The sequence below is a fragment of the Etheostoma spectabile genome, chromosome 6, assembly GCF_008692095.1.
Source record: "Etheostoma spectabile isolate EspeVRDwgs_2016 chromosome 6, UIUC_Espe_1.0, whole genome shotgun sequence".
NCBI lineage: Eukaryota > Metazoa > Chordata > Actinopteri > Perciformes > Percidae > Etheostoma > Etheostoma spectabile.
This window is the reverse complement of record NC_045738.1, coordinates 18,302,331-18,323,493: the sequence shown is the minus strand read 5'-3', so window position 1 is coordinate 18,323,493 and position 21,163 is coordinate 18,302,331. Positions and strand designations below refer to the sequence as shown.

The 21,163-nt window shown below is 40.9% G+C and overlaps 1 protein-coding gene across 5 annotated transcripts in view; it reads left to right on the top strand.

Moving 5' to 3' along the window:
* The window catches only part of vwde (von Willebrand factor D and EGF domains), a 47,272-nt gene that overhangs the window by 9,385 nt on the left and 16,724 nt on the right, over positions 1-21,163 (top strand). For 2 of the 5 annotated variants that reach the window (XM_032518467.1, XM_032518466.1), the window contains exons 3-17: positions 704-741; positions 7,739-7,929; positions 8,656-8,887; positions 10,092-10,166; positions 11,560-11,789; positions 13,295-13,384; positions 14,263-14,410; positions 14,514-14,728; positions 15,064-15,137; positions 15,334-15,607; positions 15,963-16,159; positions 16,408-17,285; positions 18,099-18,235; positions 19,624-19,791; positions 20,394-20,498. In XM_032518467.1, the coding sequence (XP_032374358.1) occupies positions 7,909-7,929; positions 8,656-8,887; positions 10,092-10,166; positions 11,560-11,789; positions 13,295-13,384; positions 14,263-14,410; positions 14,514-14,728; positions 15,064-15,137; positions 15,334-15,607; positions 15,963-16,159; positions 16,408-17,285; positions 18,099-18,235; positions 19,624-19,791; positions 20,394-20,498 (2,844 nt within the window). In that variant the 5' untranslated portion in view covers positions 704-741; positions 7,739-7,908. Of the gene's footprint in view, positions 1-703; positions 742-3,667; positions 4,103-7,738; positions 7,930-8,655; positions 8,888-10,091; positions 10,167-11,559; positions 11,790-13,294; positions 13,385-14,262; positions 14,411-14,513; positions 14,729-15,063; positions 15,138-15,333; positions 15,608-15,962; positions 16,160-16,407; positions 17,286-18,098; positions 18,236-19,623; positions 19,792-20,393; positions 20,499-21,163 lie in introns of those variants that run through there. The other 3 variants (XM_032518463.1, XM_032518464.1, XM_032518465.1) reach the window with 2 other exon arrangements.

Below are 21,163 nucleotides of genomic sequence, written 5' to 3'. Positions count from 1 at the left end.
TAACCCTCTCCTTGATTTCATGTTGTTCATGGTGAAGGAGAACCACAAAATGAGTAGGGGGAAATGCAACACTGCCAAGACACAATGTGCATCGCAGCCGTGTGTTGTTACATTTTTCTGGAGGTGCACGTCAGGCTACGGCGTAGGGTCTGTGTCTCGTACGTATAAGAACGTAGCCAAGGCCTGGATTTTACACAGAAGTGTCAATCCAATTTAGTCTTTCCATCTTTGCTTTATTTCATTTTTCACCCTTTCTTTCCTTCTTCGCTTTGAGTCTTTCTGCTTACCTTCTTCTTTTCTTCCTCCTCTCCTATGTCTCTCTGTCTTTCATAATTTATTTCCTCCATCAGCTGATCTGAAAGCTGAAAATGTAAAACTAAGCCAGACTGAGAGTGATATGGGTTCACCTTTGTCTACCGAACCACCTGAATGTTTTACATCCACTGTTACCGGCACTTCTTCCACCCCTGTGGTTGCCAAAACATTGTGCACGTGTTAGCCAAGCCGCAAGCTGAGGAATGATTACTCGTTGTTCCAAATCTTCTCCACAGGCGCCCAACAAAGGAAGTGGGAAAGCTCCAAAGAGCTAAAAAAAAAAGCACTTTTGCCCTTTACTGAATATGAGTAGTCTCAGGTGGGCTGTAAATACCTCTGCTGAATTATTCATTTTAACTGATGTTTTTATTTTTATTTTTTTATGCAGATGATGGAGCGAGAAACAAGAGTGAGGAAGGCAAAAAGGTAAAACTGGGGAAGAGTGTTCATATTTAGACTTTTAGAACATGGTTATGAACCGGGGTTTATGGTTTTTAGAACATGGTTATGAACCGAGGTTTATGGTTTTTCGAACATGGTTATGGACTGGGCTTATGGTTTTTAGAACATGGTTATGGATCAGGTTTATGGCTTTTAGAACATGGTTATGGACCGGGCTTATGGTTTTTAGAACATGGTTATGGACCGGGGTTTATGGCTTTTAGAACATGGTTATGGATCCGGGCTTATGGTTTCTAGAACATGGTTATGGATCTGGGCTTATGGTTTTTAGAACATGGTTATGGACTGGGCTTATGATTTTTAGAACATGGTTATGGACCGGGGTTTATGGCTTTTAGAACATGGTTATGGATCCGGGCTTATCGTTTTTAGAACATGGTTATGGGCCGGGGTTTATGGTTTTTAGAACATGGTTATGGATCGGGGTTTATGGTTTTTAGAACATGGTTATGGATTGGGGTTTATGGTTTTTAGAAGATGGTTATGGGCCGGGGTTTATGGTTTTTAGAACATGGTTATGGATCCGGGGTTTATGGTTTTTAGAACATGGTTATGGATCTGGATTTATGGTTTTTAGAACATGGTTATGGGCCGGGGTTTATGGCTGATCTATCTGTGCTTAAATTCTTCTTCTGTGCTTTTCTGCTCCTTGTGTGCACTTGAAGTCTTTCAAGTTGTACAATCAGTTTTCCTTTCAGTAGTGGAGGTTAAGGTAATTATATTCAGTTTACATTTCCTGCATCATTTAGCTGATATCACATTTCCCAGGGGACACTGCAGTTCTCCCATGTCTGAATAACTGATTATAATAGGCGCAAATTGCACAGAATGAGCTCATGTATGTATGTAGATTAAAGTTTCAAACGAGGCAATTATCCCCATTTATTTCCCACTATTTTTTGGAACTCGAAGGCTAAATCTCATACATGTCATGCACTGTTTATATGCTCTCTCGGCGTAGGCGTTTTCCATCCGGGAGGCTGATTAAGATTGAATTGCTGGTTGTGTAAGTGGAGGCATGAGCAGACAGGAAGAAAGTGGGTTTTTACTTGATGGCTATTCCAGGCTCTGAGCAGGTTGATGGTCCAGGAGATTTATGAGGGAGGGGTTATATTCCTCCTCAGCCTGGGAGTCGAACAGACCAGACTCTCACCAAGACAGTCAGGCACCTCCATGTTGCACCGGGAGAAGACAGTCTACAAACTGCACAGATGGCAGATTCCCTTAGGTTCTCTCTAGACCTGCAGAAATAATAAATAATGGTCCAAAGGTTTATTCATTGGTAATCACAGAATATCGTCTCACTGACTTTAGTGAAACTTCACAGTTTACTTAAACCATCCACTTTGTTTAAAAAAATGGTCCTCCTGCTGGTACTTCAAAAATCTGGAACAATTAGTCAAGTAGTCACTCGTCAGAAATTTAATTGTTAACTATCTTCATAAATGATTATTTACTCCACAAGTTAAAAATGCCAAACATTTGCTGGTAACAGCTTCACAAATGTGAGTATTTCCTGCTTTTTCCCAGATTTGAAGACGTCATCTCTTGGCCTTTAGAAAACTTTAATGGGCATTTTTCATTATTTTGTTACATTTTATAGGCAACACAAGTAATAAATTATTATAGAAAAATAACGAGCAGCTTAATCAATGATGAAAATAATTGTTAGTTTTAGCCCTAAATTGTTGTAACATGCAACACATTTGAAATAAAATGTCCTCTTAATTGACTGTATACTTTTAACAATTTGAAGTTTGCATGCAAGACTTGAAGTACCACATCTATGGTTTCTCCTACCATATTAGGATATAACTGTCCAATCTAACATACATTTGTGGTCATCTTCATTCAACACCCCTGCCTCTGCAAAAAAAGCTCCTGGCTTTACAGTTCATCACACAAATTGAGCTATCACTTCCTCCGTTTCTTATTTTGTCTTCTAAAGAGATCAGTTTCTTGTCTTTGACAGAACAATCTGCCTCAGCTCCTGCCAGTGAAACTTTATATCTGAGTAACATTTCTGATGTTAAAGTGTGAGAAAAGAAACAAGCAGTATGGAAAGGACCTGACTGTGATATCTGTCTTATCCAAAATCCCACTCTTTGGCTGAAGCCCTTTCCCTGAAAAATGTAGCATGTGGGCCATCTGTTTTAGTGGTTTGGAGTGTTGACTCATAAAGTGGAACTGGCTGGTCAGTAGTGAACTTCCATAATTAGATGAACAGTCTGTTTTTACCCCCTTTAAAAATGGAGAAAACATTGCATAAAGTAGAAATATATAGCGATAGCTCTGTCCGTAGGGAGTTGTTTTAAGTTGGGAAACGGAAGGTGTCCGGTTCAAGCTCCCGTACAGACCAAAGTACTGAGTGTGGACTAGTAGCTGTAGAGGTGCCAGTTCACCTCCTGGGCACTGCCAAGGTGCTCTTGAGCAAGGCACCAAACCTCCAAATGCTTGGGCTGCCTGTCAGTAGCAGTTGCAGCTCTCTGATAGCTCTCCATTTGTACAAATAGGTCTGAGCACGTGTGTATTTCAGGCTTGTGTGTGTTCTAACAACAATGTGAAAAAAAATGTAATTTCATTAAATTATTATTATTAAAGTAGGCTAGCATAACATACTCCAGTAAAGGAAGTATGGCTAAATTGTACTGAAGTACAGTACTTGTTGAGTTAAAGTACATTTCAGCAAAAGGCAAGGCAAGGCAAGGCAGCTTTATTTGTATAGCACATTTCAGCAACAGGGCAATTCAAAGTGCTTTACACAAAATCATTAAAACAGATAAAACACAAGTAAAAACAGTTAAAAATCATAAGCATTAAAAACCAAAAAGCTGAATCTTTCCTAGTGATGATACTCGTGCTGCAGCTCCGCGGCAGATGTGAGCAGAGGTGTGGAGCTTTGCATCCTGAGAAGGTGTCCTACTACCGCTGATGCCCCTCCTAACACACTATGAAGCTGCAGCCTGCAGCAGTCTGTGGGCAGCCAGCCGCTGCAGTCCGGCGTCTCGGATCAGCCGACAGCCTCTCACTTCACTCCAACCAGAAGTGACAGTAACACACTTCAAGTAGCTCCTTAGTTCCTCCGGCTTCACTTGTTTTGGTTGGGATAACGGAAACGACGGCTATAGGCTACGCTCCTGTTATTGCTCCGGGCAGACAGAAAGGACTTTCGGTAAAACGGTGCCAGTGCTCGCGCTCGGTGCTCGCGCTGTTTGGTTTGTGAAGTCACGCGCTGGACGCGGCGGGACCATGACACTTGAAACCGTTTTTAAACTCCTTCCGTGCGTTGTGTTTTTACTTCCTAACGCAATGCACGCTCAAACAGGTAAGCTCACCCCGCTTAGTAATTCACAAAAATTGACAAGAACTGACTTTTTTATTTTTATTTAGTGAGCACACATCCTGTTAAACTACTCTCTGCCGTTTTCCTCAGTAAGAAACAATAACAATTTACAAACCAAAAATGGGATTCTCTGGTAGTTTTTTGTCCCTCTGCCTAAAAAGAAGCGGACACCATCTCATCCATCATGTGGCCTATCTGTCATCCAAGGCCACATACCTCCAAGTCTCATGGTCAGAGTGTAATGTCTCGGGCCGCTGGCTCTGACTGGCACACAGGATGTGGATTCTCAGAGTTCCTGTCCAAACTGATCAGGACTGAAGCAACCAGGTGTTTGAGAATGGAGGACATCTAGTGGGAGCTTTGACCGTCTCCGGTCGTCTCCCTCAGCAGCTCGTCTGCCTGTCACCGTTGTGAAAACTCAGTCAAGTTATCATCTTTCACTACAGGGCTAGATGGTGACTTCTTGGTTCTTTTTCTTCCTCATTGGTCTCACTTCTGTGGCCATATGCTTCTGTGTATGCTTTTATGATCATGTTTTAACTTCTCTGTCACATTCTATTAACCTTCATCCTCTTTCTCTCTTTTGACCTCATTAGTCACCTGTGTCCACTTCCGGATGTTGAGCCTTCCCTAATTTACTATGACTTTGCGCTGTTTCTTGTTGGGAGGGGGTTATTTTGTTTTGGTTTACCTCAACCAATCAGTGGCGACTTTTACTGTATGCCCCACTAACATTTTCGTGTGACATATAAGCTGCAGTAGCATAAATCTAAAGGTTTTTTACATTGGTCAAACACTGCTAGACTCACAACAAAGCGATCAGCTGCATTGATTTCAACTTGTCACCATTCATCTGTTGCAGTTTTTCATTAATGTAACTAGGCAGTGTTAGAAAAAGCTAATTATCATGTGTTCTTTGATTTGATGAGGACGAAGAGAGGCTGAGGGTCCAATTGAGAATTAAGAAAAGGTTTAATGAAAGAGCATAATGAAGATGATAAGACAAAGACAATACGACACAAAACATGATAACACTGCAGCTGACAGCGGACTTGATCCATACTTCTCCTTGATGGAGTCATATGAGATTAGTCCTGAATATTTCTAAATCACACACATTTATCCCCTGCTAGCCATGATAGTCCAATTTCCACTGGGCCCCCAGCATGTTACTTCAGCCCCGTTAATGACACTTCATCGTAAAGTCTTGATGATCCTCTCTTACTGATTGTTGTAGCCTCTGTACACTCTCAGTTTCAACCATGGATATGGATCATGTCATGTGGTCACGGCAAAACACTGCAGTGTCATGTTCAGAGCTTTCCTTGACATCTTCCTTTGCAAAAGTTTGAAAAATGTTCAGTTTTTTGTTATTGGTGGTTTTAATGACCCCAAAGCACTCAAACTGTGTTTTTAAGAGAGTCTGCCTTTAACCTGCTGACCTTAATTTTCTCTGTAGCAGTTTTAGGACTTCCTTCCACTCAAGCAAAGTTTTAAAGTCTGTCATTTAGATTTTTTTGAGTGAAATACAATCAGGATTTAGTTAGAATAATCCAAAGAAATAGTTGATATCCTGCTTTAGATTCACATTCAACCTCAAACTGACAAGTTTTCTTAACATGCTTATTCTTTCCAACAAATTTTTACCACAAGCTGATGAATACCAAGTACGTCCACCCTTTATGTTACAACTCATGTGAAACGCAGTCACATCATGCCCATCATTTTTCACTTGAACTCTCAAGGTCAGGGCCAGAAACCTCTGCTGTAGTGCACAGAAGCTGGCGGCTACTTCTTGGTTACAGCTTGGATCTTTCTTTCTCTCTGCTTTCACTTTTGTTGCCATATGTTTTAATGGTTATGAGAGAAACCTTAAAGCTATAGTGCACAACTATTTAGTATTAGTGAGCGTCCGTTACATTCAAGCCACTGCCAAATGAGTTGATACCAAGCGAATTAAGCCTATCAGCTTAACAAAACTCTCTCTTTATTTCTCAGTATAGCTATGTTAACAAAATGGTGAAAAAGCTTGCATGTAGATAATTACCTCTTCTGAAGAGTCCATCATGTTTTTTATTTAATCCTATGTGTCCTCCTTGGCTACAAGCAACTGCGTGGAGGAGGGGTGGGGGTGGTGCGTGATCACCAGGGGCTTGCATCATGTGGCTGCACCCACAGTGTTGTTGTCATTACTTAGAATTCCTCAAGGGGGAGGCAGAAACTACGCACTATAGCTAGAATAGAGAATAGAATGCCTTTTATTGTCACAATACACATGTACAATGAGAATAAAAGCAACTCCTTTCCCAGTGCCAACATATGCGTAAAAAATATAAAAACATGAAATAAAATAATAAGTAGTGAAAAAGTGTGGGGCTGTAAGGTGCACAGTTGAGACACTATATACATATGAAAAATAAGTATTGGTTTTATGTACAGTGTGATATGCAGTGTGTGTTATTGCACATTATTTGAACATTGCCCAATAGTGGTGATCATATTCAATGAGTAATGAGTGATATTGGATAATGAGAGTAATGATATTGAGCTTTAAGCCTCTCTCTCTTTTGACCTCCTTAGTCACCTGTGTGCATGGATGTTGAGGGTGAAATATAACCCTGCCCTAATTTCACAATCCTGGTCGCACTTGGGTATGCCACAAGCTTCAAAGATTGATAGACATTCTTTATAGGTCTGGAAACACACTCAAATGTCACTTTCTACCGTCACCAACTCTCAAAAAGCTTTAAATTCTCTGGTTTACCGGATTACCATTTTGACTCACTTCAGTCAGCCTACTTCAATTTGGTTTTGTGTTGTTATTATGTTGTTATAAAGGAACAGTTCTCTCTCTATAACCTGTTGTCATCCACCCTCAGTATTAAGACCGAGACTGACCTTTCCTCGACCTGCTCCAGGTTTTCCATTATGTGAAATACAATTTCTTTAAGACACTGTTGTGTTGAAGGTTCTTCATGCTCATGGCATGTCTACTGTTGGCCAGATGGATTTTGAAGAGGTCAAAACTCCCTGAAGAAGACCACGGATGACCCTCATTGGTCTCAAAATAAAGTTGTTCTTTATACTTCAAGTTTTACTGGAGTTTTGACCTCTTCAGAATGTTTCCCTTGCCTAATGTTGTTCAGAAATCCCTACCCTATCACGGTAAAATGCTCCTAAAATAATTTACCCATTTGTCATGTCTTCTTAATATTTTCTACTGTTGTATTTGCTGATTGTGTTATATTTAGCTCTACTCACATCATATTTTCCTTTGCTGTCAGTCAGTCATTTTTTTCTCTGCAAAATCATTTTAGTCATATTCAGTTACTGTATTCATAACCTAAAAACTTTAAAATCATGCACTCTCTCTCATGTCATCCGTTTGTCATGTCTCAGAGCACTTCATGGTTTGTGTGCAAACCTTAACACTGAGCAGCACCAATCCTTTTTACTTACTAGCTTTGAAATTCAATGTGAAATGTTTATCTTGCATGCAGACCAGCTGGACGGAGGATGTCCACACTTCTACTATTTGTCCTGCAGAAAGCCTTCCATACATCTGACACTCTTGGTGTACATCCAGTGCTTATGTTGTCTCTCTGGCTGGACTTGCAGTGCCCCCTCCAGAGTGTGCACCGGGCGGCCACTCCATCCTCCAGGACCCCTACCGCAGCACTACCTTCAGCTCCAGCTGGTTGCAGCAGTCGGCCCTGCAGGACTTCATCTGCGACCACTCCCTCATTTCGGGCTGGTACCAGTTTCAAATCTTTGATAAGCCGGCCAGCATGCCCACCCAGTGCGTTGAGGTAAATGATCTGCACGTGTTGTGTCATCTCTGTCATTAATGGACCATTCCAATCTAGTCTACAGCAAATCATGTCTGCTTTACATCACAGCTAATCCATAATACTGTGATTTAGTTTGTATGTATTTTTTTTCTATCTTCCCAGACAACCCTTGATCTCCATTAATTTCAGTATGTTATAAATATCAGTTAGCGTGTGTGCAAGCATGAAAACAATATTTATGAAGGAAAGTGCAAGGAGAGCTGGAATGTGTCTTATTTCCTGCGGGGTTCTGCTGTGAGGAGCCTGCAGGATCTATCTGAAGTGTCAGCCTCCCTCGGCCTTCCCAGGGCATCACTGCTCTCCCTGGGTGATAGATATCCACAGGAGTGGGCGGTGGAAGGAAGAGTGGATTGCTGTGAACATTTGTTACATAATAAGACAATGTCTTCATGATACTGCATAAATTAGCTAGATTTGTCAGACATATTTTTTTTAAAGGAGCATAAAGTGTTACAAAATAGAATTTTCAGACTGATGCTATATTAGCTTAAATTGATTTTGTAGGCTTATGTTTGTGACATCTTTGACGCAAATACTACCCATTTCTAATTTTATCAGTTGCTGGGAATAGCAGCAAAGCAAAGTTTTTAATAATATGTCACGTTTCACCTTAGTACAGCAAAGTAACTACAGTAAAAATGTGTGCCCTAATGTCCTCCCCTCAATGGCTTTCTAAACATCTAGATGAACCACTGTGGGACTCAGGCTCCTGTGTGGCTGTCCCTGGGTGAGGGTGAGTCCCTGCCGGGACCCCAGGAGGTGAGGCAGCTGACGGCCTGTGCTACCTGGCAGCTTTTCCCTGGCAACAGCAAAGACTGCTGCATGTTCCGTATCCCGGTCACTGTTCGCAACTGTGGAGACTTTTACGTTTACCTGCTGCAGCCTACGCAGGGATGCATGGGATACTGTGCTCAGGGTATGTCAAAACAGAAAGTCCATGATTTTCTGTATGTCAGACTACGGTATTAAACTTATGCATGAACAGTTACCACACGAGTAGAAGATCTATATTCAAATAGTTATCCTTATTATCCATTTATTGGTTTCTAGACAGTTAAATCCAGAATTTGCTTCACTTCTGAGATTAGATGGTAATCCAGCACAAATAGAAGTATTTTTGCTATAGTTACCTGCAGTTTAATGTACATTTGTGTCGATTTAGAAACGTAGTTAATTGTTGATTGGTACAATTGCCGTTTTTCCATTACGTTGTACCAGCTTGGCTCGGCTCAGCTCGGCTCAGCTAGGCTTGGCTCGACCGCGGTGCCCCATCCTCCTTTTTCCATTGCAGATACTGTATAGTACCGCCTCATGCGGGAGCATAGACTGCCGTGACCTAACACAACACACACACACACACACACACACACACACAGAACGTCAAAGGTGTGTTGTTTTTGATTCTCGGCATGCGGCTGTTTCCACAGCCAGAAGACATATTTAGTTTCAAAAGAAGCTGGAGGCAGCAAAAAGAAAAACACAGCTGGCTAAACCATTTAAAAATGGCGGGTTTGTTCAGGACACCCCCATCTGTCGCTAGCTTTCTTTAACTGTCAGTCACCAATCAGTTTTCAGGTTTTCACGTCACCTTTTGGTATCGCCTCAGCTGGCTTGGAACCTCGATGGAGGTGATGCTAAAAAAGTACCTGTTAGCTAGTACCGGGTACTTTTATTCGTAATGGAAAACCAAAAAAGGCGAGTAGAGTCGAGGCGAGTTGAGCAGGTACCATGTAATGGAAAAACGCCAAATGTTTGAGGTGTCCTGTTATACGACTCTAACAATAAAATGGAGTGTTACTGTTGCTCGGATCTGCATCATGTAAATATGAAGGATGTTAATATCATCGGAACATACCATAATGCCCAGACGGAGGCCGGATACAAATTGATTCTGAAGAAGGCATAATGGCAAGATGTAGATCTTTAGAATGCGAGTAATGAGTGTGAGGCTTTCTTTTCCTTTCTAGGATACACATCAACACTTTTCCACATAATGGCACTTGTAAACTAAGCTGCTTCTAGATAAAGTCTTAAAACCAACCTCACAGAGTCTCTTCTTTGCCATGTAGTGTATTCGGTTATGTTAATTAACGCTGTTGCTCGCTTATCTGTCTTAACAGAGATGTTGGAGACTTTAACCACAACGGCGCGGAGCTGTGGCCCTGACGAGGTGAACGTCGATGGAACATGTGACAGTGAGAATCCTGCTGCTGTGTTTACAGCTTACTGTACCCTTGCCTCCTCATGTTGGGTCAAACACCGTAACAATCAGGTCAGGGAGTTGCCATGCGGTCAGGAATGCACCACCGGCCCCCTCACTGCTCCTCTTAACGAGCTGAGCATGTGTCCTGGCGTCCGCTGGGTCTCGTCTCCATGGTGACGGCCCTCAGCCAGGTCATGAATTACGCCAAGGCAGGTTTTAGGAAGCTGGCAGAGGGGGAAAGGAGGAGGGAGGTTTAATTAGAGAGAGATGAAATATCCTTACATACATTACATTGTTTTAAATAATGGAATTGAGGTTGCTGTGATTCCAAATCTCTTTTCTACTATTAAACTCAGAGAGCAAGGCTTGCTACATATATACATTTTTTTGGCTAGAACTGCTAACAGTAAATACATGAATTCCAGTGCCTCAGCTGTAGCTACCTGCCTCTGCATAACCATTTTTTGCATTCGTCATGATGAAGTTTAGAAGTAGAAGTTGTAGTTGTTGTCATTAAATCAACCTGGAACTAAAATTAGCACCAGTCTCCAGCCCGGTGTTAGTCAATTATGTGTTTATGTTTGTTAATGTAATAGCAACGGTAAACAAAGCACACTTTATGAAGCTTACAGTATATCATCTGGGATAGGGTCTCATTTTCTTTTGAATATAGATTATTTGGCACAAAAATACATGGATACCTGAACAAAGTGTGTTCACCACTAAATGTTGAACTCATATGTGATAGTTGAACATTTTTTTCTAAAAACATGGGCAGAAGACCATTAAATTGGACTTTCCTCCAGATATCTGAACCTGAATGGGCTCTTTGCGGGCCAGCCCACAACAAACTGGGAAAGACATTTCTTTATAGACCTGACTACGTGCACAGGGCCACTGTCATGTTGAACCTGGGCCTTTCCCTAACTGTTAGAACTGTAGATTAAGGGTCAACGCCTACACCATTAAAAGCTTATATGAATTAAAAGATTAAAAGAACAGGGTGTATGGAGACAGAATGTCCACATACTTTTGGCTATATGCTGCACTGTATAATCAAACCATTAATGAGGTATAAAAGGAAGCCTGTGAGTATACAAACTCTTATACGAGAAAGTGGAATAAATTGTGGAATCAAATTGCAGACTGTGACTTTAATTTTACTTCGACATAAGACAATGATTTACGTGTACGTACTATACAACCAAGTAAACAGTAAAGGGCCTTGATTTCTTAATAAAAGCTACGTTGGTTTCCCTTTTCACCTCTGCTGTGGTTTTTACACTACCATCATGCAGAGGAAAGAAATACATGAATACCATCTAATCCAAAACACATGTTAGACGCCGCTGATCTACCCAATCGTTCTGCTTCTCTCCTGTCAGCAAAGCAGCCTCCCATTCCATCTGTACCGGTGATTGTCTCGGAGTTGACAGGAAAGTCCATCTACCTGAAGTGCAGCTTTGGGAGCAGCTCCAACAGCTCTCTGGGTTACGTGGTGGCTTGGTCCCGCCTCTCACCTGAGGGCAGGAAGGAGGAGCTCAAACAGGAGACCACCATCCAGACCTCCGCCTTTATCGAGCTGGACGGCTTCAACCTTCGTCTGGGGGACAAGGTTATTCTGTTTAAATCAAAAAAGCTATTATTTTAACCTGTCAGCATGTGGTTAAGTTTTACCAGGGTTTCTGCAGGATCTTAAAGAGCCCCTATCATACTCCTTTCAGCATCATATTTGTACTCTCTGGGTCTACAAGAATAGGTTTACATGCTTTGATGTACCAAAAACATTATGTTTCTCATGCTGTCTCCACCTGAAACACTCTTGGCCCACCTTCCTGAAAAGCCCAGTCAGCTGTCCCACTCTGTTGTGGTTGGTCAGCCAAATTCAAACACGCCACTGGCCGCTGTGTTTTCTCAGGCAGCACCTATGGGCAGCACGTGTGAAAAACAGGGCTGGCTTTCTCAATCAATGACATCACTAATTGAGACATTTTAAACAGGAATGTGGGCAAGCTGTTTTAAGGCAGTTGAGGAAAGTGCTTTGAAAGAAAAAGCTCCATTTGGGGTTGAATGTGTTTTTTTGTAATTTATACATCTAGTATGAACACAAAAAGCTGTTTAACACACTAAGAGATGGGGGAGGGGAAGCATAATGGGGACTCTTTAAAAACTCTAATATTTCAAAATCAAACATTAACCCTTGTGTTGTCCTCTCGTTGACTGTTTGTGGCTCTTTTCCCCCAATGTTTTTGTCACTTATTTTGATTCATGTTCAGTAAACTTAATTTTTATGTCATTATACCTAATTTTAGTTTAGGAAAATAGCAGTTAAGATCAGAGGATGTTGCGTGGATATCACAAACCGCTTTATGTCAAAGTTTAGTCAAGATAAACTGTTGCGAAAACCATTTAAAAATATTTTTCAAATGCTTTAAAATACAATAAAATAGCCAAAGTTCAAATAAACTAATGATATATTTCACCTGCTCTTCATGCATCAATGTTCATTTTGGGCAATTTTCTTTGAAAGAAATCCATATTCCTGATATAAAATCTTTTGAAAATGGGTCAAATTCGACCCAGAGACAACACAAGGGTTAAGGCCTTAAAAATTATTAAATTCACTGAAATATTATGTTCTAGTTTTAAATTATTATAACCAGGTATCTTCCTATGTCTATGTAACTCTACATCATAATGGTCATTGAAATGCTCCCACAGCGCTTTAGAATGTATTTTCACGGTGACTACTAGCGGCCCTATACCGGCCAATGAAGAAATTGGGGAATTTTATCAAATGATGTTTCCGGACATCTGATGTTTTTTTTTTTTTTTTGATTTTACGATATTAGTCTTAAATTTCATTCAAAATGGTCTAACAAAAACATCTTGAAAAGTCTTAAATTGGACTTAATGAAACCTGCAGAAACCCTGTTTACTGTGCACTGGTCATGTATGTGTATGTGGCCTGGCCTTAACTAGAAAACCTTTTATTCATCCAGGATTTCTTCCCTATGTGGTTCCTTCTGTTCCTTCTCCTTAACTCTCTCCCTTCACCAGGTAGGCTTATCAATTGGAGGTTTTCTTTTAAATGAGACAACAAATCTCTCCCTCTCTCAGATTTACTGCTCCAGCGTCACTTTCTTCTTGGACTCGCCCGACGTCCGTAGTGCTTCAGTGGAAAGTCAGGAGTTCTTTGCTGGGATCATGGTATATCACAGTATTCTATAGTTTTATAACTGTGTGTATGTTGTTTCTTGATGAACAGTAAGACAATAATTATTAATTTGTAGTGAAGAGAGATTGTTTTTGCATGCATGTCCCTGTGGTTCTGTCTGTAGGTTTTTATTATGTTCCTGTATGTATGTGTGCATGTACAGTATGTACTTACACAGAATCAAAAGTGACTGTTCTGTTTATGGTATGCTGTATATCATTTAATTAAATATAGGTAAATAATTGGTATACGATTAATAGCAATCTTATGTCTGTGCGTATGGAGCTAGAGCCAAGGGGCTAATTAGCTTAGCTTAGCATAAAAACTGCAAGCAGGGGTAAACGTCTGGCCTGGTTCTGTCAAAAGTTGGAAATATGCATATTTCCCAAAGTTATATTTTAAAGACAAACAATGCCATCTTGCTGACCATCAAAATGCATCAAAAATACAATTCTACTCAAACAATTATTTTCTTCTATTACTTAATTTAGATTCTTTGATTAATTTAATGTTAATAATTCACGTAAAAAGGGTAGGTGTTATAATCTTAGACTTCAGCCCACACCTTTTTGGTCCTGTTTTTTGTGTTTGTTTATTTTATTGCAAGAAAAAGCATTAATGGTATGTGTATTTATTTGTTTCTACCAGTGTATTCATGTTTTAAGTTACAAATGACCAAAGTGAACTAAACTAAGCTAAATTTAAGTCTGTTAGCTAATGCTCTTACAAAATCTCTTTGGTTAAAGAGATTATTTATTCCTCCAAGAAATATCTCTTTCCCTAAAACCTCTTCCTGTGTATGCCGTGTACCTGTGACAAAGGTTCTATGGATAAAAAGACTGCTTGCTTTTATAACGTTGGTTTTGTGCAGCTGAGGCCAGAGGTGAGCAGTGTATCTGAGGACGGGAGGCTGTATGAGCTGGTGGTTGAGAGCACGGTTCCTGTCCCCTGTCTGGAAGACTCCTCCTCCTCTACAGAGCTGTGCACTCTGTCTCTGCAGCTCAGCACAAGCAGTGAAGGTGAGGACTTACAGCAAGATAATCACAGATTACACACACATTTTTATTTTCTGTTTTAATCATCATGCAAATAAACCGCGCCTCATTCCTTGTTGTGTTGCAGGTGAGGGTTTGTTGGGTGCAGATCTGTCTCTGTCCTCTTGTGTGGTGGATCTGTCCCGGGGCCCCTGTAGGGACGGGGTTTGTAGCCGAGCTCTGATCCACTTCAGCCCCGTCACAGACTTTTTCAAAGATGGCAACAGGACGACTCAGATCTCTGTTAAATCCATCGTCACACCGAATTTTCTCTGGAGCGGATACTCACCAGAACCTGTTGAGGTAAACGGATTAAATAGTCCTGGGGGGGATTTGTTATGGTATTTAGTGAGAATTTGTTGATGGTTTATTTATTATTATAGTGAAGTTTGGATTTTTATGAATCAAATTGTTCTTTAACTCACTATGTAATAAGTATAGCTCTTTGTATATTGTAATATTTCTATTTAACCCTCTTTGTAATACTTTTTTCTTATTATTGTTTCAAACTGTTTTTATGACATGACACTGTTGTTTTTTAAATATGCATTGGAGAACAAATTGTACATTCATGTACTGTAATCAAGTATCCTGAGTATTTTATTTTAAATAGGAATTACAGTGATGTGTCGTTTCAGATAACAGTGAAGGATGTTCCCTCAGCCTACTGCTACTCCTTCACTGATCCTCACATTATCACATTCGATGGCAGGTACTTCAATCTCTTATTCAATTTATCTGGAAACATATTTTATATGTATCATAAACTGCAATTCAACAGATTTTATATGTGGAAATTTGAAATTGTCCATAGTGAATGTTTTTTTCAGTCTGTAATGAAATATTTTATGGTCTATAAAAGAAGGGCTGGAGGGCAAACCGTTCTGTGAACATTATCTTATTTACAGGTACTATGAGAACTTCCAAGTTGGAACCTTTGTTCTCTATAAGAGCGTTTTGAGGCCGTTTGAGGTCCATGTTCGTCAGTGGGAGTGCGGCAGCGTGCTTCACGCCGCCTCGTGTGTGTGCGGCTTTGTGGTGAGGGATGGCGGCGATGTCATCGCTTTTGACATGTGCAACGGAGAAATGGGTGAAACCAAACCCCACCTGTCCGTAAAGAACAGAGACTTGAGCAAGAGCGGCATTCGCATCACCGAGTCCTACCAGGGACGCAAAGTCACGGTGAGCTGTCTACAGATTACTGAAACAATTTACAGTACAGCGGAATCAATGTAGTTATACTCTTCATGATACACACTCTTCATACATAGCTTCTACTTCATAAATCACATTATTGTGGATAAGCAACAAGCTCATTTAGTTTATCAAACTGTTACATTTTGACATGTACATTTACATTATCATAGTTTGACCAACCCGTACATAAACAATAGTATTTACAGTAAATGAACTATGACAATTGTATGTTTTTTCCATACAGGACACACTGTAACACCTACTACCATGTCAAATCTGGCATATAAAACATGCTCTCTGTCTTTTTGTGTAATAGTCCTGAATCTCTGACTGTTTGCAGATGACCTTCTCGTCCGGAGCGTTTGTTCGTGCAGACGTGTCTGACTGGGGAATGAGTCTGACACTGAGAGCTCCTAGTTCAGACCGGAGCCACACTGAAGGCCTGTGTGGGACCTACGACGGACAGTCAGACAACGACTTCCACTCAGCAGGGGGCACCCCACTGGAGCACCTGGACGCTTTTATCTCTGAATGGAGGTCAGTGTCTGTGTCAAAATTATCATCACTCTCGTCATCATTTTTTATTGCTATTTATCAATGAAGCTAGGCGGCTAGCTAGCTAGCTATTTAGAAATAAGACATTTATTCCTGCCTGCTAAACTCTGATTGGCTAATTGTTTCTCTAACGCCCATCAATGATTTCAGATTTTCTATCAGGCCATGCAAAAACCCTCCTGTCAAACTATGTTTCCTCTTCACTGACTTCTCCTCCTTCCCTCTGTCAGGCTCCCTCCAGGCAGCAGCCTGTTTGACACAGTGCCATCCCACCTGAGTACCCTGAGCCCACGAAAGTACTGTAACTGTCAGGCAAAGCCCCGCCTCACATTTCCCAGAGCCCGATCTCAGCCAGTCACATCCTCACACCCCACCTGCTCTCATCATGGCAACGTGCAGCTCCCCAGTGTCATCCCCACTCTGGACGTCACAGCTGAGTACATTGACTCGGTGGAGCTGGTCAAAGGTGATGGAAGCGACAGACAGCCGCTGCCTCCGGGTCACTCCAGCCAACACTCCCAGGATCAAGGTAGTGATGCTGAGTTGCGTGAAAGACGCTTCTCCTTGACAACCTCCAGCGATGGAGCTTCAACCTCAGCTCACCGCAGAGGTAGGCGACAGAGCCGCCATATCATTTCTAACTCTCCGCACCAAAGCCTCAGCCAGTCTGATCTAGAGGGCTTCACCTACTTTTTCCCAGAGGACCATGAAGCAGCAGTTCAACTAGATTCTTCCCTAACAGGGCCCACACCTTCTGGCCTGACCGAGCAGCAGGCCAGGACTCAGTGTCAGCAGGCTGTGGCAGGCTCCAGCATAGCGTTAAGTTGTGTGCGCCTGTTAGAAGAGTCAATAATTAGCCACGTGATGGCTATGTGCATTACCGACCTACAGCTGAAGGATGAGCAGTCGTGGCTGAATGCAACTTTACCGCTGCTGGAAAATGAATGTGAGAGGAGGCTAATAGAGGAGAAGAGGAGAGAAGAAGAGTACAAGGATGTTCTGGCTGTCCTCAAATGTCCCAATCTGTGCAACGGGAACGGCCAGTGCTCAGAGTGGGGTTGTGTCTGCTTCCCAGGATTTGGGTCATACGACTGCAGTGTGCTGTCTGGTAACATACTAAACATACACTGACACAACACACACTATGTCTAGAGAGGTCTTTAATAAAGCCAATACATCAGCCAAAATTAGATTATTGCAGACATATCTGTGTTAAATGCCAAATATATGTTCACAGTAATTTAGAATGTAGTGTCCATTACAATTTCACACGTGGACAGTTATTTTTTTTACTTTAAAATGTCCCAAATTCAGCTCACAGTACATTAAAGTAAAAACACGCCAAAACTACTTAAAATGTAATCAAATTGACCTACACCAGTGACAGAAGAAGTATTCAGATCCTTTACTAAAACTACTACTGTAAAAAATACCCTGTTACAAGCACAAGTCCTGCATTAAAAATGTTAAGTAAAAGTATGTAAGTATCATCAGGAAAAGAACTCAATGCAGAAAAATCCTCACATTTTGGAAACTGCAAATGATCAAAACAGCTCAGAGTTTAATCGGCTAATCATTTCAGCTTAATTATTTATAATTAAAACATTGTAAAAAGCACAATAATTCTCTCTGAAATGTAGCAGAATAGAAGTTGAAAGTAGCATTAAAAGAAAAGACTCAAGTCAAATTTGTACTCTATTACAGTACTTGAAGAAATGTACTTGATTACATTCCACCACTGACCTACACCCACAGCACAAAAACATTTAAGGTAGGATTCTAGCATTCTATCCTTGCACATCTACCTTTCCTCAGGACCTCTACGATGACAGACTTAAGGTTGCAAGACATATAGTTTGTGATGTGCACTAAATTCTCAGGGCTAACAGTCCATGCCTGTTTTGTTGTTGATGTTGTGAAGACCAGATCCCAGAGATAACTGAGCTGGGGACGGAAGGTCTGTGTAATGTCCGACAGCAAGACTGCTCCACCATCCAGGTCTATGGTGAAGGTTTCAAGAACTCCTACGAGCTCAAGTGTGAGTTTGTTAAAGAAAAGGTACTTTGCTTTTCTGCTTCCTGTTTCCTTATCTCCTTGTTTACAACAGGGCTTTGCTGTGCATGCCTCCTCTTTTTCCTCAAAATATTGAAATCATTTTATACCTAGGAGTTGTCAATTCTTTCTTAAGTTGTTGGTTGTGGAACTACAAACTTCAGGTTATGATATTGTAGCTTGAAGACAACATTAAGCTCAGTAATCTTCAACATTTCAGTAGTCTGGCTTTGCCAGACCATCCAAAAGCTGCAAAGCAGTGGAGGGTCTGGCTAGTCCACACAGCATTCCGAGATGGGAGAAAAACGTACTCTGGCTAATTGACATTTCTATAAACCAATCACAATCGTCATGGGCGGTGCTAAGCTCCGCACAGAGCCCCTGAAAAATAGTTGTGCATGAGAAAACTCAGATAGTCTAGCTAGCTGTCTGGATTTACCCTGCAGAGATCAGAGAAGCAGTTAACCATAGTCCTCATAGATCCTCCGGAGTTTAAAATTCCAACACAAAGAAAGAGGAACAAAATGGACATTGGCAAAAATACATTCCGGTGGAATGTTCTGCGCCACCAGAGCAATCCTGGAAGTAGAACGTCAAGGATATAGACCAACTTTTCAGTAACATACACCAAGCAAAGACATCTACAGTGTTTTGTTTTTTAAAGATTATTTTTGAGGCATTTCAGCCTTTAATTAAGAGAACAGGATAGGTACCAGTGTGGTAAGGACTGAGCCTTGGTACATGGGGCGCACGCTCTACCAGGCGAGCAACCAGGGCGTTGTTAACACGTTAACCTTCTGCTCATTTAAATTGCCTCTGTCTATCAAAGTAAATGACCAAACTACAAGGCCATTGCATGGGAATAGTTTCCTTTTCTGTATTGAGACCAGGAGAAACAGACGCTACTTGGATGTACCTCCAGTTCAAGGACTTGCTCTAGCTCACCATCTCGCTGTATTACAGTAAAGTAAAATAAGTAAATGAAAGTATGTGAACACACTTAATGCAGGACTTTAATTAACGATCATGTAAAATACATCAGAGTAGTGAAATCTGACTGAAATCCTAAAACTAACTGCGTTTGTATCTACTGTAGGACTCAAGTTAACCCCTTGCCATCCCATGCCTCAAGAATAAACCTTTGTAATCATTGTAATCTTTACAATGCACTATTCTGATCAGAATAAAGTTGACTGATGTCAGCTTATGATTGATACAGGTAGATGCATGAGTTTCACAGTTATATATTAATCAGTTTCTGTTTTCATATTTCTTTACTTGTCTGTACTTTATTATTTCATTCTATCCTTCCCTGCTCACTAATGTCTCTCTCTCTTTTGCACCTCCTGCCACTCTTGGCTTCCTTCCTCTCCGTCTCTGTGTCTCTCGTCAAGTTTGACGATGGGGAGTGGGTTCTGGACGAGCCCCAATTTGTCTTGGCCATCTTTTTGGATGCAACGTCTCTGGAGTGCCAGCTCCCCCTGCAGGACAGCCACGGGGCACCTGCAGGCCTGGACCTGGAGCAGATGACAGACAGACCCCTGGCCCGCTGGCAGATCAAAGTTAGTCACGTCTCCAACCATTTCTGCAATGCACACTGCTGAAACTGCTGTAAAGAAGAAGAAAGAAATCCTGTCAAGTTGATACTGATCCCCTTTCTCCCAGGCGTCTCTCATTGAACCCTTCATAAAACGAGGGATCTGCATGAAACATAATTTATTATTTTTGCAAGATATTTCATTTTCTCAAAATCACCCCATATGAAAATATTTACTAAATCTGCATTGAAGTAATGCAAAGCAGACAGATGTAAAGGTTTGCTCATTTTTATTTGCTGGCTGTAGTTATGGAAAGGGTCCACAGAGTGCAGATAGAGTTTTTCTCCAGCTTTGACGTAGTTAAGGAGGAAAATAAACTCAGCAGTGTGAAACACGGAATGGATTAGTTTACTCGACTGCCAAGCGCATGAAACCAAGTGTGGGAATACTTTTTCACAGCAGTTAGATTTGGTTCACAGTACCTCCAGTTTACATTGTTTCCAAAGTCTACCTGAAAGACATTATTCTCAGATCTTACCAACTACAGTTCACCTCATTGCAGTTCATTTTATTTGTTTAATGCCTTTCCCAGTGATCCACATTAATTAAGCTTCTGCTGATGGCAGGTTTCCAATGATGGCTACAGCTACAGTAACGCCAAGATACTGACTCTGTATGATGGAGCCTGCCAGATCTGCAGCCTCAACACTGAAGTCCTCTGTACCCTGAGGGTAAGACAGCTTTTCTGATAGGGATGGTGATTTAGTACATGGATCCAAAAGTAGCAATATCCCAAAAAATAAATTAAATATGGTTTGGGTTGAATATTTCTAAATTCAACACATTATATCTACTATGTGTTTACGATTGGATGATGTACATTTGTATTATTTTTATAATTAAGTGTTTTGTTGTGGTTGTTCCAGCAAAGTTTTTTCATCATTCAACTATGATATACTGTTGAATATTTTCTAAAATGAACACATTATATCTACTCTATGTTTCTATTGGATGATTGAGATTTTTGTTATTTTGGATAATTGAGTGTTGTTTTTAGATATTTTTTTGATATTCTTTCTTATTCTAACTGTTTTCTGCAGTAGCGTGAACATTCATCATGCAACTATGAATTATAACAGTACAACCATTGATCTACTTGTAATGTAATGTTGCTGAATGTGTGAGGTATCCTTAAACACGGGATATATTTAGAGTGGTTTTCCTCAAACCAAATGTACAGGTTCATTTCGTTACGAGCGTTTCAACAAAACCTTTCTTGTTCTCCTGCTGCCATGTTCTGCGCATGCTTCACATAAATCCATGTAGCACAATGACGTAAGTCAGGGTGGAGCAGCATGTTTTAAGTTCTGAAAGGCAAGTTTGTTTCAAAGAGAAA